We start from the raw sequence: 21,803 nt of genomic DNA on the forward strand, positions 1-21,803 counted from the left end.
TAAAAATAGCAGTTAGACGTGGGAGGCCCTGCTTGGCTGTGTAGAGAGCCATGTAGTGTGTATACTGTAGAGTTCAGGCATGTAGGACACTCTACTTCACTTGCCGAAGCCATGCCTCACTATCTAAGCTGCTATTTATACCCAGGCTAGCTGAGCGTGCAGGTCTGTACTCTACATGCTGCTGTAAGTATAGACGTACCTTTAGATGTAAACTCAGATGGCCTATGTATACTAGCAATTTTTCACTATTACTCTTGATTGTTACGCTTAATCTGTATATTACTGACCTCAGTTTGGTGGGGAGCAGGGTATGAATCCTGCACCTTCACAATAAAAAGCATGAGCCTCTGGCACTTAAGCTAAAGGACTAAGTCCTGTAGTGGAAAGCTCAAAAACCTCTTATATAGGCAAACCATTAGAGTGGGACAAAGACCCGTGTTCTCCTAGTATGTGTTTTATGTAATAAGTGATGTAGGTAGTGTTTGCTGTGTGCTGTTCCTAAATATTTTTTACTGATTCACTGGCATACACATGTTACATCTAAGGTTGTAGGGGAAAAAAGTATGTTTGAGAAATAGTATGTGATCATGTAATTAAAGACTGAATTGTAATGGCTATGCATAAGGAGGCAGAGTGCAGCTTGAGTGTGCAATTTCCCAACTCCACGCTTAATTGTGCAACCTCAGTGCTCTCTTAATCATAGAAGCATAGGACTGGAAGGGACCTCAATAGATCATCTAGTCCAGTCCCCTGCACTCAAGGCAGGACTAAGTAATAACTAAACCATTCCTGTATGTCTAACCTGTTCTTAAAACCCTCTAATGACAGAGAGTCCACAACCTCCCTAGGCAATTTATTCCAGTGCTTAACCACGCTGACGGGAAGTTTTTCCTAATGTCCAACCTAAACTTCCTTTACTGTAATTTAAGCCCATTGCTTCTTGTCCTATTCTCAGAGGTTAACAAGAAAATGTTTTCACCCTCCTCCTTGTAACAACCTTTTATGTACTTGAAAACTGTTACCATGTCACCCCCTCAATCTTCTCTTCTCCAGACTAAACAAACCAGTTTTTTTCAATCTTCCCACATATATCATGTTTTCTAGACCTTTAATCATTTTTGTTGCTCTCCTCTGGACTTTCTCCAGTTTGTCCACATCTCTCCTTAAATGTGGTGCCCAGAATTGGACACACTACTCCAGTTGAGGCCTAATCAGCATTGAGTAGAGCGGAAGAATTACTTCTCGTGCCTTGCTTATAACACTCTTGCTAGTGTTATAACTTCTTGTTATAGCCCAGAATGATGTTCGCTTTTTTTGCAATGGTGTTACACTGTTGACTCATTTAACTTCTGATCCACTATAACCCCCAGATCCCTTTCTGCAGTACTCCTTCCCAGGCAGTCATTTCCCATTTTGTATGTGTGCAATGGATTAAGTGGAGTACTTTCCATTTGTCCATACTCAATGTCATTCTGTTTACTTCAGACCATTTCTCCAGTTTGTCCAGATCATTTTGAATTTTATTCCTATCCTCCAAAGTACTTGCAACCCCTCCCAGCTTGGTACCATCTGCAAACTTTATAAGTGTACTCTCTATACTATTACCTAAATCATTTATGAAGATGTTGAACAGAACTGGGCCCAGGACCAATCCCTGTGTTTTTCCATGTGGAATTTATTTATTTATTTTTTTTAAGAAATGAAATGTGGGGAAAATATAAACATATAAAGGAATTTCGTTCTTACACATTTTTTTCATAATGTGAATAAATTCTGGTCTGGTACTGCTGAACTGTCATCACCAGAACACCGTGATTCCTGGGCCACAGGAGGTCTGGAAGAGAGAGCTCCTCTCCTGTGAATTGTAGGTGCTGCAGAGTTCTAAAGATGTATCCAAGAGTGGAGTTCCCTCCTGTGCACCTTATAAAGTACATAGAACCCTCCGTCGACCCCTTTGTTCCTGTTCTTAGCCTCACTGAGTTCTTTGAGTTTAGACTCCAATCCTGCAATATGATTTAGTTCAGACCCCTCCTGTGTCACAAATTTAGTGGGACTCTGTCTCGGTATAAGAGTTAGCTTGTAGGACTGAGATCTTATGAGGAAATGCACACAGAATGTGCTACACGTGCACAGTATATGATTTCCTACATTTTGTAATTTGGTTAAATCAAATCCAGTTTTCATTGGAACACTGTCACTTCTAAATTATGACTATTTACATACTAAGCTTAAACTTTCTACTCCATCCCCCCATTGTAGCTGCAGAGCCAGTCCCCGGTTAACCAGTGTGCACTCAGTGCACTTGCACAAGATCCCCCTCTCAGTCCGTTTGTGTCTGAGCCTGTGGAGCCACATGTCCGCTTGCACACAAGAGGTCAAGTTCACCAGGTTGCGCGTGCGCCTTATTGAGATGTGGCTCAGGATGGTTTACTCCTCTGCCCTGCATTACCTGGACAGATTGATTCACCTTCCTCAACCAGTCCTAAATTCCTTGTGCTGGTGGGAGTCCCCATGCAATGTGTGCCAAGGAGTCCCCTTCACTCTGCCCTCTCTAAGTCAGTGGTTACTAATAATTCCCTTCTGGGTTAGCGGGCGCATCTGGACTCGTGGAGGGTGCAGGGCTTGTGGCTGGAACAGGAAGCCTCACTTCATATCAATATGCTGGAACTTTGGGCCATCCACAATGCATGTCGTGCCTTCCAGGACCACATCAGACACTCATTGGTTCACATACTCACTGACAATACTACCATGATGTACTATGTGAACGAGCAAGAGGTGGTGCATTCCCGGTTACTCTGCCTGAGGGTGATCAACCTGTTGAAATTTTGCATCAAAGAAGACATCATCCCAGTAGCAATACATTTTCCAGGGGTTCAAAATAGTCTCATGGACCATCTCAGCAGGGTTTTCTCCCTGTGCCACGAGTGAAGGAGAGTATTCTCCAGGTCATCTTTGCAACATGGGGCAGCCTCACAATCAATCTGTTTGTGACGAGGGAAAACAGGAAACGTCGACTATTCTGCTCTCAAGAGGGCCTCAGCTGGGGCTTCCTCTCCGCTGGGGCTCCCTCTCCGATACCTTTCACTGCAGCTGGTTGTCTGCATCTTTTGTATGCCCTTCCACTTATTCCAGTCATTCCTGAGGTCGTCCTAAAGCTCAAAGCAGATTGGGTCAAGCTCATCCTCATTGCTCCAGCATGGCGAAGACATTGCTGGTTCTCAGATCTCCTTCCTCTGTCATTTCAGCCTCCCATATTGCTTCTTCTCCATCCCTATCTGCTCACTCAGAACCACAGCTGCACCCTCCATCTGCAGTCAGCTCCCTGCACCTCACAGTATGGCTGCTGCATGGCTAAATGAAGAGGAAGAACAGTGCTCAGAGGCTGTCCAAAATGTCCTACTCAACAGTAGGAAGTCCTCCATTAGCATGGCCTAGTTAGCAAAATGGAAGAGGTTTTTGGTGTGGTCATTGGCCAATGGGACCCAACCACAGAAGCTTCCATCCAGGACATCTTGGAGTACCTGTAACATCTTCAGAAATCAGGCCTTGTGCTCACTGAAGGTGCATTTGGCAGCAATATCAGTGTTCCATCCCCTGATACAAGGGAAGTCAGTTTATTCCAATGCCATGGTGATCAGATTTCTGAAAGGGCTTCTCCACTTACATCCTCCGGTCCAAAAACATGGTTCTGTTTTGGGACCTACACAAAGTTCTTGCAGCTCTGATGGGCCCTCCGTTAGAGCCCCTTGCATCCTACCCACTGGCCCTCCTGTCTCAGAAAACCATGTTCCTGATAGCCATCATATCAGCAAGAAGAGTATGAGAGTTGCAGGCCCTAATGGCTGAGCCGCCTTACACTCAGTTCTCCAAGGATAAGGCAATGCTGTGATCACACCCACAGCTTGTGTTCGTGTCTTATGCGGACCGCATGAAGGAACCAAGAGGTCTCTGCACAGACCATCTCTAGAGGGATAACATCCTGTATCAAAGCTGTGTATGAGATAGCTTTGGCTACGCCTCCTTGGTGGATACGGGCTGTCTCCACGAGGGCAGAAGCAACATCAACAGCGTTCCTCAGTGACATTTCCATATTGGACATATGCAGGACAGCCATGTGGTCGTCCATACATACGTTTACAGACCATTATGCTATTACCGCATCTTCCAGAGCAGACACAGACCTCGGAAGGGTGGTCCTGTGATCCCTATTGCAGTAGACTCCAAGCCCTGCCTCCAGACTGGGGAATGCTCGCGAGTCACTTAAGTGGACTACACATCTGCATCGACTCAAAGAAGAAACCATTACTTACTCTAACTGTAGCTCTTTGAGATGTGATGCAAATGTGTATTCCATGACACACCCTCTGTCCTCTCTGCATCAGAGTTTCCTCTCAGGGGCTTTTGTTGCAGAGGAACTGAGTGGGGTCGGGATGGTGCTGCCTCATATATAGTCAGGGGAAGGGAGACAGCCATGAGGCGCAAGTGCCATAAGTGCTGACTCTGTGGGTGCTCTGGGGCTGGAGCTGGTGAAAATTAGCTGGTGCCCCGCACCCACCGGCAGCCAAGCTCCCCCCTCGCCTCCTCCTCCCCCACCGAACGCACCGTGTCCCTGCTCCTCCCCCTCCCTCCCAGCCCTTTCCACCCCCGCCGCCTAACAGCTCTGTGGCAGCACTTAGGATTTTCTGGAAAGGAGGGGGAAGAGCAGGGATGCAGCACGCTCAGGAGAGGAGGCGGGGCAGGGGCGGGGACTTGGGGGAATGGGGTGGAATGGGGACGGGGACTTTGGGGAAAGGGTGGAATGGGGTCAGGGCGAGTCAAGCACCCACCGGGCAGAGGGGAAGTCAGCGCCTACGGCAAGTGCCACCCCTCTGTAGGTATTGCTCAGCAAAAGTCTCTGGCTCTCGCACACTGGGCGCGCACACACCTAAGTGGAGTATGTGTCTGCATCGCATCTTGAAGAAGCACAGTTACAGTGAGTAACAGTTTCTTTGTCTGAATGCTGTTTATTTTTGCAGTAAGAAAATAATAGTATTGCCAATCCCAGGCATTCAAAAATCATGCATCAGGCCCCCAAGAATCATGAGACGGGTTTACAAATTCTGGGGGGTTTTTTTATTTGCCTTTTGAACCATTAGAGTTCATGTTTTCAAACTTTTCTCCACAACGAGGGCTAGAAACTTATTTTTTCTTTGTGAGAATCTCAGCTTTCTTTAAAATCATATAATTTGAGTAGCTAAGGATTTAAGAAACACAGCAGGTATCATAAGCATTACAGTAACATTACAAGAATTGGCCACATTGAAATACAATATGTGAGAGAACAGAAGTAAAGTCTCCAGGAGAAAGACCACAGTGTGTCTTGTCTGAAAGTCTGGTCTGAGCTCTAAAAAAACGAAACGGCTGCTGCTCACTATTCTCAGAGCGGGGATGATATACACATAGGTGCCAACTTCCCCTCTTTCCCGTGGGTGCTCAATGCCTCCTCTTCCACAGGCACTGCCTCCTCTTCCACAGGCACTGCCTCCACTCCACCCTTTCCATGAGGCCCCGCCTCTTCCCGCCCCTGCCCTGCCCCCATTCCAACCCCTTCCCCAAATCCCTGCCCCGGCCCTGCCTCCTCCCCGAGTGTGCCACGTTCCCGCTCCTTTCCCACCCTCCCAGAGCTTGCTAATGCTGCCAAACAGCTGTTTGGCAGTGGCCGGGCAGGAACACTGGGAGCGGGAGGTAGGCAGACGAGCGGGGATGCGGCACGCTCAGGGGAGGAGGAGGTGGAGGTGGGGTTGGAGGTGAGGGGAGCTTGGCTGCCAGGGGGTGCAGAGCACCCACTAATTTTTCCCTTTGGGTATTCCAGCCCCGGAGCACCCACGGAGTCGGTGTCTATGGATATACATTTAAATTAGCAATACACAGAAAACAAAAGGCATCACAGTTTCATAGCTACATACATCACATAGGTAACCAACCATTAGGGATGCACAAGGAGTCACTAGGGTCCCTAAGCTGTGTCAGCCACATGCCTTTAACAGTTGGGAAAAAAATTAATGTTGGTATCAGAAGGTTTCATAGATGACATCTGGAACTGAGCAGTTGGTGAGCGAGAAATCTAAAGTGTAGTGATAGCAGCAGGACCTCCCTGTGAAGGAGAGTGAGGAAAGTGTAAATGCAGTGAAAGTGAAAAATAAAGAAAGAGGGAGTGAGCAAAAGAAGAAACTAAGAGAATAATAGAGAGAAAAGCAAGATGAGAAATTCTCCTGACAGGATATAGTGAATGAGCTCCTGGTGTGTGTGCTTGCTCTTGCTGCCCTGAATTAAGAGTTTGAGTTATATAATGAATTAATGAGGTGAATCTGCTAATGTCAGACAAGATTCTGCAACTGCCCCTGACCTCCTGGCCAGGGGATGATGGATTACCAGCGGGGGAGAGCTCCATGGTAGTTGGGAGAGGGCGGTCACAGAGGCAGACAGTCTGGAGCCCTGCAGAGAGCCCCTGAAAGCAACTGGGGAAGGGCATATTTGGATCCACTAGGTGTTCGGGCCAATGAAGCCTTAGCTGCTTAAGCACCCCTACAAGACTTCCTCAGCTGTGGTACACTTGGTTTTCAAGACAAGAGCCGGTGTGTATCCCAGTTCTTGAGACCCTGCAAGAGGCCGACGCTTACGGCTGTTTGGCCCATCTTTTGTGTAAATCTTGAAATGAAAACTACTTTGTTTACTCTAGTGAGTAAATGCTTACAAGTGCCTTCTGTAAGGCTGTAATTCTGCTGAGAGGGGTCAAGAGGTTGAGGGGATAAAACTATTAGTACTGAGGTACTGATACATTATGGTTTGGGATAAAGAGTTGCAGCCCTAACAACCAAAATCGAGTACTCCTCCTCATATATGTTGAATTACAACTTGGTGTAGTGCTCTTGGTGATATCTGGACTTAGGGACTGAAATTGATGTGGGGATAGGAGAGGAACAAGTTTCTGCAACCTGAAGAGAGAAACCCACAATACATCTGAATGCATGTCCCTCTCCCATTCCCACCCTCCTTCCCCATCCCTCTGCAGGGACCCTTCTCACAAGAACTGACTTCACCAGGAAACAGATCATCTGTTATGCCTACTGGCCATAGAACCAGTCCCTGCACAACTCAGGGGCAAAGGGTTTTACTCCTGTTATTTCCTGATTCCCAAGGCAAAGGAAGGTTGGAGGCCCATTCTAGATTTAAAAGCCTTAAACAAATATGTGAAGGTGCAGAAGTTCAAGATGGTCATGCAGCAGCCATTATTCCAGCTCTAGAGCAAGATTGGTTTTTGGCCCTCAGCCTACAAGATGGCTACTTCCACATTTTGATATGACCATTGCACAGGAGATTCCTATGGTTTACCTTTGGGCAGGACCATTGTCAGTACAGAGTGCTCCCATTCAACCTCTCGTCTGCATCCAGAGCATTCTCCAAGGTTCTCTCTGTTGTAGCTGCACACCTGCAAACATTGGTCATTGTGATTTTCCCATGCTTAGATGACTGCCTCCTCAGGCCTCCCTCGTTTCAGGATGCCATATGAGCCACTCAGATGACCACGCACACATTTGTGCAGCTGGGTCTACAGCTCAACTTACAGAAATCAACACTGACCCCGGTACAGTGACTGGAGTTTATCAGAACTGACCTCGACGTTGTACAAGTGAGAGCATTCCTCCCACTACACAGACTCACTGCCCTTATGAGTCCCATCCAGGTTGGCCCTCAAACATCAGCCAGGAACTGCCTGCAGCTGCTAGGTCATATGGAAGCATGCAACTTCATCACCCCAAATGCCCGGATGTTCATGAGGTGTGTTCAGATGTGGCTCACTTCTCTCTATTCCCCAAATAGGGACAGACTAACCAGACTGCTATCACTGTGCTCCACAGTAAAGCACTCCCTGGACTGCTGGAAAGACCCATCCAATGTTAGAGCAGGCGTTCCATTCGTGCAGCCGTCACCGACGCGGACTCTAATGAGGGATGCCTCTCTAAAAGGGTGGGAAGCTGACCTACACGACTGCAAGGTTCAAGGCAAGTGGACTCCCACAAAATCAATCCTCCACATCAATCTTTTGGAGCTAAGGGCCATCAGAAACGTCTTTGCACACTTTCTGCCTTTCATCAAGAACACCCACACAAAGTTCATGATAAATAATATGCTCTTTATGTTTTATATAAATTGCCATGAGGGTGCCTGACAATGTTCTCTCTAATTTTTTACATCCATGTGTGGAATGAATTTTGTTATGTACACAAATATGGAGGTAATGTGTGGCGGTGTTGGGGCTGAGGGGCTTGGGGAGCAGGAGGGGGCTCAGGGCTAGGGCAGAGGGTTGGGATGTGGGGGGATGAGGGCTTTGGCTGGGGGTGTAGGCTCGGGTGGGGCTTGGGTTTGGGGTGCGGGAGGGGGCTCTGGGGTGGGGCACGGGTTTGGGGTGCAGGAGGGGGCTCGGGCTGGGGCACAGGTTTGGGGTGCAGCAGGTGAGGGCTTGGGCTGGGGCAGGGGTTTGGGGTGCAGCAGGTGAGGGCTCGGACTGGGGCAGGGGTTTGGGGTGCAGCAGGTGAGGGCTCAGGGCTGGGGCACGGGTTTGGGGTGCAGCAGGTGAGGGCTCAGGGCTGGGGCATGGGTTTGGGGTGCAGCAGGTGAGGGCTCGGGCTGGGGCACGGGTTTGGGGTGTGGGAGGGGGCTCAGGGCTGGGGCATGGGTTTGGGGTGCAGCAGGTGAGGGCTCCGGCTGGGGATGAAGGCTCTGGGGTGGGGCCAGGGATGAGGGGTTCAGGGTGTGGGATGGGGCTCAGGACTGGGGCAGAGGGTTAGGGTGCAGGGGCGTGGGGGGTGAGTGCTCCGGCTGGGGGGTCCAGGGATGAGAGGTTTGGGGTGCAGGCTGCCCCAGGGCTGTGCCAGGGAGAGAGGACTCCCCCCAGCCCTCTCTCGCTGCAGTAGCCTGGGGCCGGGGGAGAGGTGCCTCTCCCCACCTGTGCGGCCCTAGATTGCCGGCTGCACAGCTTAGAGGGAACTTAGGTGCCTGATGTCCTTCCCTCTGCAAAGAAGCATTCAAACTTTGGAATTGGTGCATCCATCGCAGTGTGCTCATCTCAGCTGTCTGTCTACTAGGAATACAGAAGATGACAGCCAACAGTCTCAGTTGGAACTTTTCTCATGACTACAAATAGGAACTGAACTCAGAGGTGCTTCAAGACATATTTGCCCTTTGGGGAACCCCAACTACAGATCTCTTTGCTATTTACCGGAACAAGAAATGTCCTCATTACTGTTCCAGGGCCAGCCTGGGGAAACATTCACTGGGTGACGCTCTCATCTTCCTATGGAACAGGGACCTCTTGTATGTCTTTCTTCCATTTCCTCTTCTATCCAAGATCCTGTTGAAAATTCGACGAGCCAAAGTGAGAGTTATTCTGATTGCCCCCTTCTGGCCAAGACATGTCTGGTTCCTTTAATTGACACAGATAGCAATATGTCCTCTGGTTCCTCTTTGGCACATTCCCGACATGCACTTTCAAAGTGACGGGCTGATCCTTCACCCCTGTCTGCATCCTCCACCTCTAAGCCTGGCTCCTTCTTTGTTCCAAGACTTAGAGATAGAATGCTCTGATGAGGAGAAAGACGTGTTGCTGTACAGACTAAAGTTGATCTCTGATGTACTTATCTACAAAAATGGGAATGATTAAAAGTTTGGTGTCATTCTAAGCATCCAACCTCATCTTCCCTCCCTCTTATTTTACACTACATTTTAGACCTCAAAAGGTCAGAACTCTCACTCAGCACCTTTACAGTACATCTTGTGGCCGTAATGGCTTTCCACCATCAGATAGACGGATACTCTGTTGTTCGCTTACCCGCTGATGCGTAGATTCCTTAAGGGCATTGGAAATCTCTTCCTGCACGTGAGACCACCTGCTCCAACCTATGATCTTAACCCAGTTCTCAGAGTTTTGACTAGACCTCCGTTTGAGCCCATGGCAACTGTCTCTCTCTCACACCTGTCCATTAAGACAGCATTTCTAATTGCCATCACCTCAGATAGGTGCATAGGAAAAATGGGGGCCCTAATGGCACACCCACCATGCATGGTCTTTTTTAAAGAAAAAGTAACTGAGGCTGCATCCCAAGTTTCTCCCTAAAGTTGCCTCCGCTTTCTATATGAATCAACAGAAGCATCTTCCTGTTTTTTTTTCCCTAAAGCCACATCGTGACAACAGGGAGGCAATTCTGCATATGCTAGATGTTAGAAGAGCACTAGCATTCTATGCGGACAGGACTAAGAACTTCAGGAAGTCCCCATAATTCTTCCTTTTGTTCACAGAAAGATCCAAAAGCTCTGCAATATCAGCTCAAAAACTATCCAAATGGGTCTCTGTGACATTCCCCTCTGCTGTTTTCTGGACCGGTGATCTGCTAGGTCAGGCCAATCCTCAACTCTGGAAGCCAGCCTTACCATACTCTGCTGTGAGAACCCCCACTGCTGGGCTGTTCACGCACAGCCTCTGGCATGTAAGCCGCTCCCAGCTACTTGCAACCGAAAGACACTAGCCAATATCTCCGGTCCCAGACACAACCTTAGGAACCTCTGTCTTGCAGTGTCCAGTTATGCCGGCTGGACTCTGCAAGTTTATATTAGATCGTAAATTTAACAAAGAAATTGATATGTAGCAGGCTTGTTACACAGTTCCTTCTCAAAACTTGGGTCACAGGCTGAGTGCCTGGGTGCACAGATGCTGACCCAGCCATCCTCATAGCGTCCTGGGCATCCTGCCCCAAGTGACTAGTGAGGAGACATTCCTTACCCCCATTACTCCTTCCCCAGTTTCCTCCTCTGGGCCACCTCCTAAGACACTTTTCTCTGTGCTCCCTTGGAAGGGTTCTGTCTCTTGTTCATCTGCAAAACTCTGCCAGCTAAGAACTGGGACAGTTTCCTTAATCACTGACAACACCTCTCCTGCCCCTGCGCCTGAGGGCACGTTGCCTTCTGCTAGAAAGAAGCTGGTCTCAGCCCCTCCCATACTTGGAAGCACACTGCTTCCCTGTGGTACAGAGTCACAGGAATCCTCACCCACCTCAGTTATTTCTGAGATCCCCTGCCCCTTCTCTGGGTTCTCCTCTGGAACACATTTCTCTGTGCTCCCTGGAGCCGGGTTTGTCTCCAGTTCAGCTGCGACCTGCGGGCAGCCAACAACCTGGACACTTCCCTCCCTGGCAGACATTACACCCCCGTCCCTTCCTGAGGTGGTGTTGCCTCAAGCTTATATTAGTTTGTCAATTTAACAAAGAAATTGATATATACCAGGCTTGTTATCCCAAGGAGAGTCTCTGACACTCCTCAAACCAAACACACTGCTTCAGGTAGAATAAACAAATTTATTAATTAAAAAGATAGATTTTAAGTGATTATAAGTTAAAGCCCAACGAGTCAGATTTGGTCAGATCAGCATTCTAAGCTGATCTCAACACTTTCAGTGCCCTTTACAAACTTAAAGATGCTTCTCACAACCTGTCTGAAGGGCTGGCTGGTTTGATCAGTGCTTCAATCGCTTTGGTCGTGATGTCTGTAGATGGAGGTGGGAGAGAGAGGAAGAGCATGGCAAATGTCTCTCCCTTTTATCATGTCCTTTCTTCCCTCTTGGCTTTGCCCCCCCTTCAGAGTCAGGTGAGCATTACCTCATCGCAGTCCCAAACTGACCAAAGGGAGGGGGGTGACTCACTTGAGAGTCCAACAGATCCTTTGTTTCTCTGAGGCTGGACTGGGTTTGTCCCATACATGCCCTGATGAGGTGTGAACTTCCCCTCTGCTCTTGGAGAGTTTTTGCTTGGGCTTGCTTTAAGCCATGAGGACGCATTTTCAGCCTCATAATTATATACATGAAATTACAACCTATAACATTACTATAACAACTATTACTATAACAACAATGCTCAGTACATTATGAGCCTTCCGAAGACACCCGACATGACAAACTTTGCATTGAATAGTACACAATCATATTATAAGGCTGAACATGGGGGTGTTCGGTGTTCCCCCGAGGTACAGAGTGTGTCAGTCTCAGTTTGCATTAATCAGTGTTATGAAGGGCACAAACCTGTTGCCTCCATCTGGAATCTGTACACATTGCACAAGGTTAATTTCTACTTCTGTTGCATTCCTTAAACCTGTCCCTATCTTGGAAATCTGCAGAGCAGCGACGTGGGCCTCTGCCCACACTTTCGCAGAACATTATGCGATCACTGGAGATTCGGCCTCTGATGTCATCTTTGGCTTCCTAGTACTCTCTTTAGTAACAGACTCCACTCCCAAGCCCCAGCCCTCCATGGGTAATACTGCTGTGAAATCACCTACAGTGAAGCACCCATAGGGATACTACTTGAAGAAGAGGAAGTTACCTTGTGTAGTAACAATGGTTCTTAGAGATGTCCCCCTATGGGTGCTCCACAACCTATCCTACTCCCCTCTACTTCAGAGTTCTCCATAAGGGGTTTTGCTGTAGAGAAGGAACTGAGGGGGGTTTGCCTGTGCACTGCTAGATAGCCTCAAGGCAGATCATGAGAGAGGAGAACACATGAGTGGGTTGAAGGGACACTGCTACCTAAAATCTACTGTGGCGCTTCCTAAGGAGGACACATCTCAAAGAACCATTGTTACTGCATGAGGTAAGTAACTTCCTCTTGTGTCATACTACAGAGTCGGCAATGGATTATCCGCCAGTGATCATGCCTGAATGTGGCAAGATGCCTCTAGCAGAGGAACCGGAACCATAGAGATATAACTTGAACAAAATAGTGGCAGAGCATGTAGACCAACCCGAGTTACAGACTTTACTTTTCAAGCATGCGGATGCCTTTGCCAAACACAAACTTGACTGTGGATGTATGACCGTCATTATTGTTTTGGAAGGAGGAAATGTACCAGCCCCAAAACAATATCTTTACCCAGATCAAGCTAAAGGATACATAGACAAGACTATTGAGTCCTTTCTGACCCAGTGAGTTCTACATAGATGTACTTACTCTGCCAATTCCCCTATTTGGCCTGTTAAGAAACCAGATGGTACCTGGCATCTAACCATTGATTAGGGATGCCTAAATCAGGTCACCTACTTGTGCCCCTATGGTGGGCAAGCTGACAGATCTCATTAAGTCCTTTGATCCAGAGGCAACAGCGTTTACTTTCCTCAACATCAGTAATAACTTTTGGATGTTATACTGGCCAACATTTCCCAGTACTGGTTTGTGTTTAGTTTTCAGGGGGTCCAGTATTCCTGGAACCATTTACACCAGGGGTACAAAAATTCCCCTGCGTTATTTCATGTTCAAATTAGGCAGGTACTGTCACAATTTTCTAAACCAATAATGGTTCTATTCTAGTACGCAGATTTTGTCTAGTGACCCATCCCAAGAAGTAGCATCTGGAAAGGCTTGGAGGAGCTCCTGCAGATCATACAGAAAGTAGGCTTGAAGTGCAATCCTGCTAAGGCACAGTTAGTGGCCTCTCGTATCTCTTTCTTAGGTCTCACCCTGACAAAATGGGGTAGAACCCAAGTGCAACAGAAAGTGGATACAATCCAAAAATTGCCTCAACCGAAGGATTCAGTGGCTTTAAGATCCTTTCTGGGTTTGACTGGGTACCACAGAGATTTCATTCCCAATTTTGCTTCCACTTAGGTACCTTGTACCAAGTGCTACAGAAGTGTGTTCAATGGGAATGGACTGAGCAATGCACAGAAGCAGTGTCCCCGTTGAAAGGCTATTGTCATGGCTCCAGTGTTGATCACTCCAAATCCTGACACTTTATCAGCTGGAGGTGGCGGTGAATGTTAATGGGTTGGCAGTTGTGGCTTCACAAGAGAGGCATGGGAAAATCAGACCTGTGGCCTATGCCTCACATTTAATGTCACCAGTAGAGCTCACTATGACAATTGTGAAAAGTTACTTACTGGCCACTAATTGGGTCATACAACATTTTTCTTTCCTGATTAACCTCAGCCCAATCCTATTACACTCATCACACACTCCCTGTTAGAACACCATAGGTGTTACCAACTGACCTACTGCACCAAGGGGAGCCACGTGTGTCCGGATACTGACCAATTGAATTTAAGGGGGAAGGCGAAAAGGAAGCTTTTTCTACCATTGATTCAGTAGAAAGATTTCTTCAAAAGGTATCATTTCTTTGTAGATGGCTCTAGTTATTACAATCAAGGGAAACCTTATTTTGGGTTTGGGATCTATGCCGTTCCACCTGAGGGAAAAGGAGAGCCTTGGGAGAAGGCATATTCATGCACCCAACATTTGGCCCAATAAACTGAATTAGCAGTAGTGGCTTGTGTTTTGGAGTAATGTGTGCAAGTTCCATTATATATTTTTTTTCTTTCTAGACGAACACACATTTACAAAGTTATCTGGAAAATGAATATTGTATCCCAAGCCATCACAACCTCTGTCCCTCGATAAAAATTTGCATTTTCTGTTTTATTTCTGTTTTCTTCAAGGATTCTGAATCTGGTATCTGTGTAAGGCCTCATGACTTCAGTATACTGTGATATTTTAACATTCCTACCTCTTTTGCCATGTTTCTCTATCCTTACAATTTTTAGAAGTCATTCCTTAAACCCAGCACAATATTCCAAAGCTCTCCAAAGGCTTACTGTCAGTTCAACTTCTTTTTACAGCTTATGTATTAGTTGGCTTTAGAACTACCCTTTCTCTTGATTTTTGAGTAGTATTTTATCCAGTATATTTTAGTAGTACCTCAGCAGTAGGCTGTCAGTGGTGTTCAGTAAACCAATACCTAGAGAGCTGACCTAGCTCTAAATAAGCATTTGTTTCTTATTAATTTGCTTCCTTTTATTTATATATATATATAACTGTTTACACTTTTCATTCTAGAGTGGGTAATAGCTGCCTGTAACTAGTTGACTATTGCAGGAGATGAAGATGCCCAGATGTTCTGATTTTACAGGGACAGTTACAATATTTGGTGCTTTGTCTTTTTAGGTGCCTATTGCGCCTCCTCCCCCTTGCTCTTTGGTCATCCTAGGGGAGACGAGGGGGAGGTACATCCCTGCACCAGACCCAAGGCACAGCGCTCCCTGCGGGCGGGAAATGACACGCTGCCTCCCCCGTGCACTGAACTAGACGCTCTCTCAGCCCCACCCTTGCCGTAGCCCACAGGCGCCCTGGGAGCCAGGCCCCGCCCCAGGCAATGACTTACCCAAGCTGCTCTGCGGAGCTTCCTTTGCGTGTCGCCTACTGCCGCCCGTTTCCTTTTCCAGCATGGATTGGTTTCTGCAGCGGTCAGTCTTAGGCTCCAACCAGTAGCGAGGGCAGGGTTAACGCAAGCGCTGTCCGTGCACATACGTCACAAATCAGAGTCGTCAATGAGGGCGGGCTGTAATACTGGTCACCATGGCGACAACAGTTCCCTGCACGCCCCGAAGGCTTATCGCGAGGCGTGGGGCACTGCCTTTTGATTGGCTACCGTCTACTTTGCCTTTCTTGGAGGTCCCAATTGGACAGTCCTGCTGCCCGCCAACAAGCTCCAGCCAATCTTCCCTCTCGCTATGGCTAAGCCCCGCCCGGGGACCTGAACGGGGAAGGGGAAGTAGCCAACCGCCATGTTAGTATAGGTTCTGTAGCTGCGCTGGAGCGGAGACCCCAGAAGAGCCCAGGCCCCCGAGCGCCTGACAGGGAGCAGGGCTGCCTCTCGGAGCCCGGCTCGGGACGCGGGGACAGCGGCAGCGGGGCCGGGAGGGAAGCGGTGCTGGCGCCGGGTCCTCGCTCGGGCTGTAGCCGGCGGCGGGTCCCCGGGCGGGGGGCGGTCCTGCTGCCTCTTCTCCCGTGAACGATGCGGCACCCGCCGCTGGGCTGGGTCGGAGCTCGGCCGGCGGCGGCCCCTTGCTGTGTCCGGGTTGAGGCCGCCGGGCCCCGGGCCCCACGCGGCGGCCGGGCGAGCGCAGGATGCTGAGAGCGGCCCCGCGCCCTGGTGCTGCTGCCGCGGGGAAAGGGCCCCCGCGGGGCTGAACGCGGACTCTCCCCTTCCTCTCCCGGGCTCTCGGCGCCTCCCCCGGGCCCTACCCGCCCCCGCCGAGTCATCGTCTCCCACAGGAGTAACAGCGGCGGCGGCGGGTCTGCTCCTCCCCTCCGGCCGCGCCGAGCGGCGGAAGATGGCGTGGGTGCTGAAGATGGATGAAGTGATCGAGTCCGGGCTGGCGCACGACTTCGATGCCAGCCTCTCCGGCATTGGGCAGGAGCTGGGAGCCAGCGCCTACAGCATGAGGTACCCGCCCCGCTGCGCTCCCAGGCCCGTCGCGGCCAGGCAGGCCCCGCTCCGCAGTCAGTGTTGCACCTACCGCTGCTGCGGCGCTCCCGGTGCCTGGCCACATGTTAGGCACCAGGGCAGCGTGTGCCCGCTGCAGGGGGGGAGGAAACGCCTGTGTGGCAGAGAGCAGCCAGATCGCAGTCCCTTCCTCCTCCAGCATGGGCGCAGAGCCCGCCTTGGGCGTTACTCCTTCGAACAGAGACGGTACCGCCATACCCCAGTAACGTGTGCTGGGGTGGGGACGCGGATGGGCAGATGGCACCGTCTAGAGTAGCCCATGTTTGCAGAGACTAGTATAGGGTTGCTCTTGTGCAGCTTAGCTTTAAACGTCTCCAGGGATGGGACTTCTGCAACCTGGGAACATTCCCTATTAAGAAGTCTTTCCAAAGTGAAGTTTTAGATCTGTGGTCTACCCTAAATCTACCTTTCTTGGTTTTTTGCATCCTTCAGAGTGGTAGTCCGTCATGTTTCCCAGAATAGGTGTTACTCAGTTAAGCTGTTGTTTAGTGTTTCATTAACTATCTTTTCCAGTTCCCTGATAACTTTTATTCCTCTTAAATGAGCTCTGTAATAGCATTTTTTTTAGCATAGTATCTAGTTGTATTTTTATTAGGTAGCTCATCTTTTACTTAATAATAGTGACTGTCTCTGTGCAACCTAAAATAGCGATGGCTTTTATTGTTTTTGTTTTTTCTACCGAGTCACTTTTCCAATTCATACCCAGTTTTACAGTCTGTTCTCATTAGGTATATTTCCCCATTATGGGCTTGTAGGTGTTGTTTTCCTCTGAAAGTGTTTAAGGTGCCCATCACGATGGCATCTGGGTGCACTTCAAATTTAAATGTTTATTTAGAATAAATAGATTATATTCCATCTTCCCCCCCCTTTACTAGTAACACCAATCTAGCCAACCTTGAAGGGCAAAGATGGAGTAGTGGAAAACCTAGCCATAGGCTCAGTGCCAAGAGGTTCCAGAACTTGGTTGGGAAAGCTTAGACAGAGACAGATCTCATATTGGGCAGTAAAGGCAACCAGGCGTGGACATGTATCCAGTAGGACCTAATTTCAGAGGTGAGGGCCTGTTGTTGAGAATGCTGTCCTTCTGTGCACACCATCTTTGGACCAGACAAAGTATTTTGATAAAAACAGATTACGTACTGGTGCATATGTGATAACTGGATTTTATTCAGTTTAAGGTTTTGTCAGTTTAAGGTTTTGTCAAGTAACAAGTACCTTGAATTTAATCCACAAAAGAATTGGTATCGAATACAGTATGTAAAGCACAGGTGTTTATGTACTCTTGGTAGCTTATCCTAATCAGAAGGTGTGTGGCAAAACTGAACATTAGCTGAAGCTTCTGAGTGGTCTTCAAAGTCCAGGTATTCTAGTGTGTATACCTTTTAAGGTGATTTTCATTTAACTCACTTACCTGCACTTTTAAAATAACAATTTTTGTTAAAGGTCTGCCAATATGAAAAATTAGATACTCTTTTTTTTTTTTTTTTTATCATCAAATTCACAGGTAGCTCCTTTCCACTTGAGGTTGTTGGTATTTATTCACTCAGCTCTCCTGTGTAGTAGCCCATCTTTCTGTCACAATCTGAGATGCTTCATTTCATGGGGATGAAGTTGTGTGCCAAGTGGTGCAGGGCCTGCAGCGCATGCCTGAGCTGTTTTTGTAATAAATTATTTCTGTGAGGTCTATTTTCTTATTGTCCATCTGTTTGTTTTTCTTAGTTAAATTATTTTTTTTAATCATTTATTTCCTGTAGCTTATTAGTCGTTTGGTTGCTCTTCTCTCAGGTATGTTTTTAAACTCTTCTTATTTCCTGTAACCAGTCTGGCTAGCATTAACTCATTCTCCTTTTTCTTTATTTTTTAAGATTATTGTTCATGCTTCCTCTCAAACGTCAGCTGATTTTATATGCCCATTTTTTGGTGCATTTTCTTTGTTTCCTTTGAAAGAAAAGGTGTGTTATAGGTTTAAAAAACAGACTTTTGAGTAGTCATGTTAAAATGCGTTCTCTTCTGGTTCTTTGTATTATCTTTCTGAGGAATTCTGATCTGAGCCTTGTTTATGATGCCTCTCCTTCCATGCTTATAGATTTTAATGCTTCATATTGAATGGTATTGTTTCTTAGCTCCAGTACTGCTGCATCCTGTGAATCTATTCCTTACTATGCTAATGCTCCTCTTTTCCCAGCCACATCTTCCTTCGTGTTGGGTACCCATCCTGAGATTTAGCTGTTTATAGATGATATAAATCATGATCTCATAAGAAGTTATCACTCAAATAGTAGCCATAGCAGCAGCACTTAAAACATTTTTAAATTAAAAATGTGTGAGTTGTATGTAAGAATTTAAAGTCAATATTGCATATATTTTTAGGGTTACAATAAAGCACAAAATAAGTATTTTTGGATAACTTATGGGCAAAAACATTAGCATTATTTTGCAATTTTCATCCCAAAGCATATGATCAAAGGAATTATCTAATTGTATTATTCTTTGGGTAAAGTTCAGAGTCAGTTACCCAAATATGCTGGGTTTTTAGGTACCAACAACAGATATTTAGGTGTCGTACCTGCAGTAGGACATAGGGTATGATTTGGGTTAATGATGGTGACATAAATGGAAAAATAAAAGCAAGTGATGGAATGTAAAGAATGTGACCATATGAGTCTCATTCTGTTGTGCCTGTCTTCTTATGAGAAGTCCAATATTTGTAATCTCTGGAAGGAAGTGACAGAAGAATGTATTCATGTTTTGGACAAATAGGCTTGCTATATAGAAGTAAGCCTCTAGATCATATGTCCATGCTCTGCACCTCTAAAGGAAGACTAGCATGTGCTTCCTGCCCCTCTAAAGGAAGACTAGCATGGGCTTCCTGTCCCATTGCCAGTCTTCATTATATATTTGGTTTCAGAGTAACAGCCGTGTTAGTCTGTATTCGCAAAAAGAAAAGGAGTACTTGTGGCACCTTAGGGACTAACCTTAGAGACTAACAAATCTATTTGAGCATAAGCTTTCGTGAGCTACAGCTCACATACATCCGATGAAGTGAGCTGTAGCTCATGAAAGCTTATGCTCAAATAGATTTGTTAGTCTCTAAGGTGCCACAAGTACTCCTTTTCTTTTTGCGAATACAGACTAACACGGCTGTTACTCTGAGACCTGTCATTATGCAAGGCACTGCATTTAGCCGTATGGAGTGGAAATCTGTCAACTGCATGAAAAAACTTGTACAGAGACAGACAGACAGACATCTTCCTTTCCAAATGCAAACAGATAGACATCGTACCAAAAGGACTGAAGGTAAAAAATCCATTACAATCTACATACCACACAGACTATGCTGACAGCTTGTGCCACACGCTCTCAAAGAAACTGCGGAACCACCTGATAAACATCCTCTATAGCAAACAGGGAAAGATAAAGAATGAGCTCTCAAAAATGGATACTCTCATTAAAAAAAACAACCTTCCACACAAACTTCCTCGTGGCTGGACTTTATGTATTTGGTCACCTGAACACTATTTTTCTATGTGGGGATTCTCACCCAAGTTGATTGTCAGTTTATGTCCATAAGTATAAGTTGTCAGCCAGTCCAGCATTTATCCAAATATAATAAATGTGGATGTCTATTGATCAATGACAGTAGGTTTTAAAGAGATGTTGTCAACCTGAAATTGACTAATTTTAAAAATTTCCAGGTTTTAATGATACTCTTTAAATAGTAGATCATGAAATTTAAAAATATATTTAAAACATCTTTTTCTGATCATCTGTTTAAGCATCTTTTATGCTACAGAGAAACTGACTCTACATATGAAACAGTGACACTTGATATGTACCTAGCGCTGTTAAATGTGTGTGTGCGCGCACACACACACACCCCCCTGAACTGGGGGGCGGAATCAAATATTTTTTGCTAAGTTCTTTCAGTGATGATAATTTTGCCTGTTACAAATAACTATACTAGGTATGATACTCTCACAGAAACATGACATTAACTGCTTTTAAAGCAGGTCCTGTCAAAGTTCATGACCAAAACCAGTATAGTTCTGCAGCCATATGAAAACTGCATAACCTCTGTAAATGCTTAATAGTCTGAAAGAGGGTTAACGTAATCCAGATGTAATAAATTTGGTCCTTTTGGGGTGGGTGAGGTATTTTTTTTTGTTGTTAGGTTTTTCTGTTTTGTTTTGTTTTTTAATAAGGCATCGGGTAGTGAAGGCTGTGTCAAGAGAGAAAATGTTTATCTAAGAAACTACTCACTGTTTCTGTGGTGGAATGAGAATTTTTTTCTTTCCATATCATAAGAGCCTTGAGCCTTCATTTAAATTAAATCAGATTACTAATATAGTTTTTTTCATGTTTTATACTTAGTTTTTTCATAACTGGCTAATTCTGTTTAAAAACTACAGTTTTCAGTATTCATAACTTACCTGCCAAAATATGGCCTACCATTTGGGGATTTGTATATTTAAACGCTTTAACTGAGAGCCAACTATAGCCATTAACAGTGGGCTAGAAAAAGAAATCACGTAAATTCATGTGGGAAGTGTAATGCTTGTCAGTTAAATTGCTACTATTCAAAACTTTGTGTGCGGTAGAGAATCTAAGGTTTTGTCTACCTTTGGATATTTACCATAACAGCTATTCTGAAATAGTTACTTTGGTATAAACCCCATGTGCAGATCTTTATTCTAGAAATGGATTACGCTAAATCAGGAAAAAGTACTCTTACTCTGGAACAAGAGTCTTCACACCAGAGTTTATACCAAAATAACTATTCTGGTACAGCTATTTCAGTGTATTTCCAATTGTAGACAAGCCCTTAAAGGATCTGTTCATCTTGACTTTGCTGCAGCTTGGGAAAGTTAGGAGTGGCCTTGGGGTTGGAACTGGGTCTCTTCTTGGGAGTAAGAATCAAAACAAAGAATGGAGGTTGGGGAGCTTAAATTAACAGTCACTCTTTCACCCTGACAGTATCTGAGGGAGCTCCTTACAGCCTGGGGTGTTGGAGATTTGTGGAACTTCAAAAATAATCTATTCCCTTGCTAAGCAGAGGCCTTGCAATTGAACAAGATCCATGGACACTAGCTGGCTAGGACTCCTAGTCCAATTCCCCACTAATGGCGTGTGTGTGTTTGGATCTCACATTTGGGGGTCCACTCTCCCCTTGTCAGTTTTGTTGGTGTCTGGCTGATATGTTTGTCTCATAGCTCTTTAGATGCCTGATAAACTTTTCAAGCTCTGCACTAACAAAGTAAAAAATATAGGCAAGTGATTCAGTCCGCTCTTCTCCTATGTACTTGTGGGCACTGTTACTTTTGACAGATCAAATTACTGTTTAATATAGTTCCTGTAACATTACATCGCTTTCTAAACAATCTTGAATCTTTGTCCAGACTTGTATAGTTACTCACACCAAATTTGCTAAGTCAGCAATTCTC

At 46.3% G+C, this 21,803-nt stretch overlaps 1 protein-coding gene and 1 long non-coding RNA gene across 8 annotated transcripts in view; one reads left to right on the forward strand and one right to left on the reverse strand.

The window, feature by feature from the left end:
- Nucleotides 1-15,505, reverse strand: part of LOC114018866 — a 42,916-nt gene extending 27,411 nt beyond the window's left edge. Inside the window, exons 1-3 of the long non-coding RNA XR_005223964.2 lie at nucleotides 15,238-15,505; nucleotides 9,263-9,394; nucleotides 7,375-7,471 (exon numbers count right to left, since the gene is read on the reverse strand). This is a non-coding gene — a long non-coding RNA (uncharacterized LOC114018866). The remainder of the gene's footprint in view (nucleotides 1-7,374; nucleotides 7,472-9,262; nucleotides 9,395-15,237) is intronic.
- Nucleotides 15,506-15,644: 139 nt separating this feature from the next.
- UBP1 (upstream binding protein 1) overlaps nucleotides 15,645-21,803 on the forward strand; it is a 60,736-nt gene continuing 54,577 nt past the window's right edge. For 6 of the 7 annotated variants that reach the window (XR_005223963.2, XM_037890183.2, XM_007057234.4 and 3 more), the window contains exon 1: nucleotides 15,645-16,302. Coding sequence is in view for 6 of the 7 variants with exons in the window: in XM_037890183.2 (XP_037746111.1) it covers nucleotides 16,190-16,302 (113 nt within the window). In the remaining variant the exon portion in view is untranslated. The remainder of the gene's footprint in view (nucleotides 16,303-21,803) is intronic. The other variant, XM_007057235.4, reaches the window with a different exon arrangement.

Source organism: Chelonia mydas, chromosome 2 (genome assembly GCF_015237465.2).
Source record: "Chelonia mydas isolate rCheMyd1 chromosome 2, rCheMyd1.pri.v2, whole genome shotgun sequence".
Taxonomy (NCBI): Eukaryota; Metazoa; Chordata; order Testudines; family Cheloniidae; genus Chelonia; species Chelonia mydas.